The sequence below is a fragment of the Triticum aestivum genome, chromosome 5B, assembly GCF_018294505.1.
Source record: "Triticum aestivum cultivar Chinese Spring chromosome 5B, IWGSC CS RefSeq v2.1, whole genome shotgun sequence".
NCBI classification, from domain to species: domain Eukaryota; kingdom Viridiplantae; phylum Streptophyta; class Magnoliopsida; order Poales; family Poaceae; genus Triticum; species Triticum aestivum.
In genome coordinates this window covers 472085534-472092366 of record NC_057807.1, presented here as the reverse complement: position 1 = coordinate 472092366, position 6833 = coordinate 472085534, and the positions used below count along the sequence as shown (strand labels likewise).

The window sequence follows — 6833 nt, the reverse complement described above, 5'->3', positions numbered from 1 at the left end:
GTGCCTCTGCCGCGCTGCTCGCGCCGGCTCTCCTCTCGTGGCGGCTGGCCGGGCATGTCCGCGCCGGGCCTTGCCGTTGATGGGTGTCTCCGTCCCCGACCTTCCCCGTGTTGGGCCTGCCATGGCAGTGTCCGATCTGGAGGCCTTGCCCCTGTGCCCCGTCCCGTGCTCCGCCACGCGGCTCCTCCTTCCTCCTCCGCCACTGCTCGTTCTGTTGTCGTCGTGCTCCTCTGCGGGCTCGCCAAACGAAGGTGGCGTCGTGGCTCTCTGCCTTGGGAGCCCTCCACCTCCCAGATCCCCCGATGGGTTGTCACTGTCTCGTGGCTTCACCTGCAGGGGGCGCCGCACCAGTGGTCCTCACTGGTGGCTCTCGGCGTCAAGGGTGCCTGCCGGCGTCGCTGCCGGTTGGATTCGCCCGGATCTGGGGCCGTCCATCCCAGTGCTGCTTGGCGCTATTGGCGGTTGCTCTGCGTCTCCTCGGAGGAGGATGTGGCCGGGGTTTGGGAGAAATCCATGGTCGGCCAGCTGCTGCTGGCCGAGACAACGGCGACGCTTCCCGTTGTTTCCATCTTGATGGCGCTGTCTTCATCCCCCGGTCTTGTGATGTCTTGGGTGTGCCTTGTGGAGTTCTATGCTTGGTGATGCCCTTCGACTACGCCGGTGGCACACAGGTGCCGTGGCGTCGTCTCGGCCCGGCGTGACCGTTCGAATGTACCCCATGACGCAGGTGGTGTCGCGGCGTTGTGCAGTCTCGGTTGCCCGGTGCTTCTCGATTGCGTCGACGGTGCAGTGTCATGGTTTAGTCTTGGCCCGCCGCTGCAGTTCGAGCGCCCGTGGTGCCCCCTGTTGTGTTGTGTCCCCCCTCACCATGTGTTGTTTTTGCTTTTATTTCTCCTTCCTGTGCCCCCCTGTACTTTTGGTTTACTTGAACCCTATCTTGTATTAGGCTGCAAAGTCTATAGGCAATAAAAGAATACAATTCAGGTGGGGGCGATTACTCCCCCCCCCCCCGGTTGAAAATTCAAAAAAAAAGTGACGTCTGATTGATCAGCGTCATGGCAGCCGGGCACACCGGCCAGCTGCATGCATGGAACCATTCAATATCGATTCTTCTCTCCTTCATTTTAGTTCTCTGTCGCTGACTTATGCTAAGAACCTAATTGAACCCGGGATGGGCATGTACGTGGATGCGTGGCGATGTAAGCATGTGGATACCTCCCCCTTTGCCTACCGCTCTTGTGACCAGTAGCGGGAGAGGAATCCCGGTGGCTCCGCTCCTGTTTAAGTAGTAGTTTATGTTAGGTTTTCTATTCCATGCAGGTGCGACGCTCAGGTAGATGACAGTGTTTCTTCTTCGAATTTGTTTTTCGGACTCTGATCCTTCTTGGGTTTATCCATTTAAACGTAGTTGGCGAAACTCCAACGTAGATTCCTGCCATTTTCTTGGGGTGGTGAGGGGTTTCTCGTCATGTGGTGAGATTTGATGTCAGGTGATTCAGATCTATTCAAGGGTTCAACAGCGACGACCGCGGCTCTAGAATGCTGGTCATCAAACCGGCTCCAACAGAGGAGCGACGACAACGAACCGACGACGACTTGTTCTGACGACGATAGTGGTCGTTTGATGGTCTCAAAAGATCTGGATCCTTTTCGAGAAAAAAGATAAAAAAAATGTGTTATACCACAATGGCAACGAAGGAAGCGGTGCCGAGGCACAATTTTTTGGGGTTGTATTAAGTTTGTGTAAATGATAGTATTGATAGTAATTTGTTAGAAAAAAAAATATAGACACATTTACCCTATGAAGGCATGCATGCACACCCTACCCCAATGAGCGCATTCCAAAGATTGAACCGTCACGTTATCTTTAGATTGACGAAGTCGCCATAGACGCCTTTGTAGTCAACGGGAACGTCTTCTTTCACTGAACGCACATCATCAGAATGTCTAAAATAAAGTTCAGAACAATACGTGTTAAGTCTAGAACTTAAACCCTCATGGGCATCAGCCAATAGTAAAACTTTGATCAGGCAGAGACCAATGCCATTCTTTTGTTAGGTAATCCCACCTTGAAAAATGACACTGGAGGACAGTAGGAGCCCACCTAACACATGTACTCGGTCCATTAGGCCTTCTTTGGATTGGAGGATTTTCACAGGATTTTCATGGGATATCAATCTTCAGGATTGTTTCCTATGAAACGCATTTGGATCAAAGGATTGGGCCATTAAAATTCCTCAGGATTGGGTCTTCAAGGTGCTGATTCCAAAGGAATTTACACATGAGGTCTGACCTCTGGAAAAAATCCACAGGATTGGCTATGTCATGCCAATCAAATCCTTCATTTTTCCTATTCCTTTGTTTTGCAAATCCCGTGATCCAAAGAAGCCCTTATTAATTATTCTACCCCTGTCCACGGGGGTACTCTTTATCGACGACTTGCCTCAAGTGTGTGCAGGCATTACTCAAGCGCCAGGGCACGTGCTTGCGTTGCACCAGAGAGAAGAAGCAGGGAGATCTCGCTCACGTGCCGCGATCCGTGATCCGTCCGTCCATCCATCGCAGCTTTCACTGTCTGGAAGCACCAAAACTGCATTTCCCGATCCTCAAAAAAAAAAAACTGCATTTCCCACCCGACCCCGATCCCGACCCGACCCGACCCGGTGCCGGGGAGCGGTGGAACCGGCGCGCTAGATACACTCCAGTCCAGTCCAGCCTGCCTGCCTAGTCCACGGGTCGTCCGGGCCCCCTCCCCTCCCCTCCCCTCCCTCTCGCTCGGGCTGGGTCTCTCTTTCCCCATCGTCACCGCGCCTTCATTCCTCGTTCCTATCGCCCGGCCCATCTCCACCGCTCCACCGCCCCACCCCGCGCCACCCCTACCCCCGTCCATATAAACCCCACCCGTCGGCGGCCGAATCTCGGACCGGACCGGACCGCCCGACCGACCCCCCATGCTGCGCTGCCACATCCCGCCGCAATGCGGCCCGGCCCCGCTCGGCCGCCGCGGCCTGCCCCGGGCGGCCACGGCGCCCGCGGCGGTGCGCTGCGCCGCGCGGGCCCCGTCGCGGGGGACCGTGGCGGCTGCGGCGGCGGCGGCGCAGGTCGCCGCGGCGGTGGCCACGGCCGAGGGGCGCGAGGGGGTGGAGCGGCCCGGCCTGGCGGAGCGGCTGCGGATGGGGAGCCTCCTCGAGGACGGCCTCTCCTACAAGGAGAGCTTCATCGTGCGCTGCTACGAGGTCGGCATCAACAAGACCGCCACCGTCGAGACCATCGCAAACCTCCTCCAGGTACGCGCGCGGCTCCTCAATTCTCTCCCCCTCTCTCTCCGCCCCCCAAGGAGATCCGGGAAGGAAGCTCGATTCGTGCCGGCCTGTCTGCTGGACTGCGAAATGAGATGCCATCGCCCACCCCCCTTGGGGGTCTCAAGAGCCAGGGGTTCGGATCTGAATTTTCGTAGCTTCAGACTTGCGGCAGATTCAGAGCTCCTGCTGCTGTGTCTCGATTAGAATTTACCAAGGGGAGCTCCTAGTTAGTACCATTATACTCAAACGTTTGCTGCTTGCCATTTTTCTAAGTTGAGCTCGAGCTTGAACAAGTTAGCTATCCTAGCGCCCGCGATATCACCCACAGAATTTTGCTCGTCGTCCGTAAGTGCCACACACTGCTAACCGGAGTAGTATGACTTTTCCTTTGTCCATGGTTAACTAAAGCCTGGGCTCTTGAAATCCTGTGCTCAAAGATCTGATAGGGAACACCAGTGCTATTGTGGATTGACTCAGTTCAAGTAATTCTGCGTGCTGGAAGAATTTTGGTGGGGCTGTTACCGAATCTTGTGGATTTGCTTGCTTTGGCATATAATCAACTAATCTCCGTTCTCAAAATAAATAAATCAATTAACATTTCATTATAAGTATGCTAAGAAATGTAACTCTAATGATTCTAAGGAGATACTAACGTCCTGGGTGATCCATCTGTCATGGCATAATGGCGGGCTTGTCGATAATGGTCTTGTTATTTTCTCTTTTATGGCCTGTTTGTGGTAAGCTTTCTTGTAACTGCAGGAGGTAGGGTGTAATCATGCACAAAGCGTTGGGTTCTCCACCGACGGTTTTGCCACGACTACAACAATGAGAGAACTTGGACTCATTTGGGTCACAAATAGGATGCACATTGAGATCTACAAATACCCCGCTTGGTAAATTTGCAAGATAAAGATAGTATTTGTTCCTGCCGTTCTTCTTGAAACAGGATTTAGTCCTGACTGCGGTAATTCTGCTATGTATAGGGGTGACGTTGTTGAGATTGAAACATGGTGCCAAGCTGATGGAAAGATCGGTACTCGGCGTGATTGGATCCTTAAGGATTTAGCTAATGGTGAAGTTATTGGAAGAGCTACCAGGTACATGCTGCTCAATTGTGAAGCTTAAGCTTTTTTGTTCCGTTAGAGATACTCATCATGCTTGTTCACAGTTAGAACCACTTTTATGTGTAGTGGAAGAAGAAAAAAAAGGACAAGTAATTGTTTTGTACCTGTTTTATAACTAACTATATGTCTTGCCTTTTTTAACTTCATCTCCACCTTGTTATCTGTACCTTTTCTTCTCCATGCAAATCTAGCAAAGTAAGTTTCTAAGACAGTAATCAGACTTTCCAATTGTTCTTGCAGTATACTTTATTTGATGTGGTATGCTGTACTTATTTGCTGCTTGTTGACTTAATAGCAGCCCTAATGATCCATGCTTAAGAAGGAGGATCGGTTAGGGACTTTGTTGAGCTGTTCAACACATGTTTACGTAACTGAAGTTTAATAGTAGTTTAGTACAGAGCTAGATCTCTCACTGTGCTCAGCACAAGTAATGAAGTTCACTTGTTTTTCCAGCAAGTGGGTCATGATGAACCAAAATACACGCAGACTTCAAAGAGTCAGTGACGAAGTCAGGGATGAGGTGTTTATCCACTGTCCGAAGAGTCCAAGGTAAATTGGTACTCATATTTTCCTCTTCTTTAGGTTTGAACCGAGATAGTATCGCTTCTTTTATACTTCAAATGTGCTTCACTGCACACTCTTATGGTCTTATGTGATTCAATGGATAAATGTTCTTGAATAACTTGAAAATTGCTATAATATTTTTTCCCCATTGTAGACACAGATAACAAATTACCGTTGTGCAGATTAGCATTCCCTGAGGAAAATAATGGCAGTCTGAAGAAGATTCCTGTTCTAACAGATCCTGCACAGCACTCGAGGCTCGGTCTAGTGGTTAGTTTTTCTCCCCTTTATGGATGGTTGTTATGCCCTGCGCTTGAGCAACTGTAATGCTGACATGCCTTGATTTCTGAATTGCAGCCTAGAAGAGCTGATCTGGACATGAACCAACATGTCAATAATGTCACTTACATTGGTTGGGTCCTCGAAGTGAGTTTTCCAGCAGCCCTTTTTGTAATCATCAGTTCACTGTTCCTCCTTTTGCCTGAGTTATCCTGTTTTCAAACTTCCTTTATTGAGATAGATATCTTGAGTAGTTCACTATCACTTATTTGGTTATTCCTTAATACTCCCTCTGTAAACAATCACTCGCTGGAAACATGTATAAATGTATCCTTGTTGATTTGTGATAGTTTTCTGATATCTCTTTTATTTTTCCTCTCAAACCACAGAGCATACCTCAAGATATTATTGATACCCATGAGTTGCAAACAATCACTCTTGACTACAGAAGAGAGTGCCAGCATGATGACATAGTCGATTCTCTCACCTATATAGAGGAAGGGGAGGAGATAAATTCTAATGGATCTCTGTTTTCAGCGCCGCACCCAGAAGAGCAGCGTCAGTTCTTGCACTGCTTGAGATTTGCTGGGGCTGGGGACGAGATCAACCGTGGTCGCACCGTGTGGAGGAAACTAGCTAGATAAAAAGTGATATGTATTTGCTCATATGTATTGTGCTGTTCCTTTTGTTTTACTGTTTTGCTCTTTGCGACCGGCGCCGCATCACGAGAGAATCAACTGTACCCGGAATTTTGTGATTACCTTTGTGACCTGTGTAACAATCAATGCCAATCTGTGGCAAATGTTGGACCTCAGCTGGTGTTCATCCGTTTTGGACTATGCAATATATGTATGTATACAAGACTACAAGTGGTCCAATTCTTGATTGCATGTTCGCCACAAGTATATCATTACATCAAGGGTTGATCTTATGGTCATTGCCAATTGCTGGTGTGTTCTGTTCGATTGTCTTTGGGATAACATGTTGGTGTCAAAATGCATGACCTTATGTTTTTGCCATGTTATTCTTCATCGTCTCAAATCCTCCATGGAACTAACAAAGTCGTGAGATAGGTTCAAAACATAGAGACTGCCAGAAAGGATTGAAGCCTCCAGCGCGGCCAGCCTTTGACTGTCGAATTGGAACGCTGTTAGGTCCCTCACGGCCTGGGTGACACGGGGAACCCTCGCCGTCGCCACCACCAGGTCCATCACTTCGCCGCCGCTAGAGGGGCCGTTGACGAAGTCCAAGTGTGCCCAAGGGAAGGTGGCCCCCGCGTCGCCCCGGGTGACACGGGGAACCCTAGCGCCGCCGCCGCCACCAGGTCCATCGCTTCGCCGCCGCTGGAGGGGCCGCTGACGAAGTCCACGGGTGCCCAAGGGAAGGTGGTGGCTGATACGTCTTCAATGTATCTATAATTTTTGATTGTTTCATGCTATAATATTATTTGTTTTGGATATTTTATATGCATTAATATGTAATTTTATATTATTTTTGGGACTAACTTATTAACCTAGAGCCCAGTGTCAGTTTCTGTTTTTTTTAGTTTTTCAGGAAAATGAAT

General features: G+C 49.6%; 1 protein-coding gene across 1 annotated transcript; it reads left to right on the top strand.

Annotated features, from left to right (window-relative positions):
• The first annotated feature begins 2911 nt into the window (after positions 1-2911).
• LOC543005 (oleoyl-acyl carrier protein thioesterase 1, chloroplastic) lies at positions 2912-6154 on the top strand. Its single transcript, XM_044533578.1, has 7 exons — positions 2912-3287; positions 4062-4195; positions 4286-4399; positions 4880-4975; positions 5173-5260; positions 5348-5416; positions 5659-6154. The coding sequence occupies exons 1-7, from the start codon at positions 2952-2954 to the stop codon at positions 5911-5913; spliced, it is 1092 nt and encodes a 363-aa protein (XP_044389513.1). The 5' UTR covers positions 2912-2951; the 3' UTR covers positions 5914-6154.
• Positions 6155-6833: the final 679 nt, after the last annotated feature.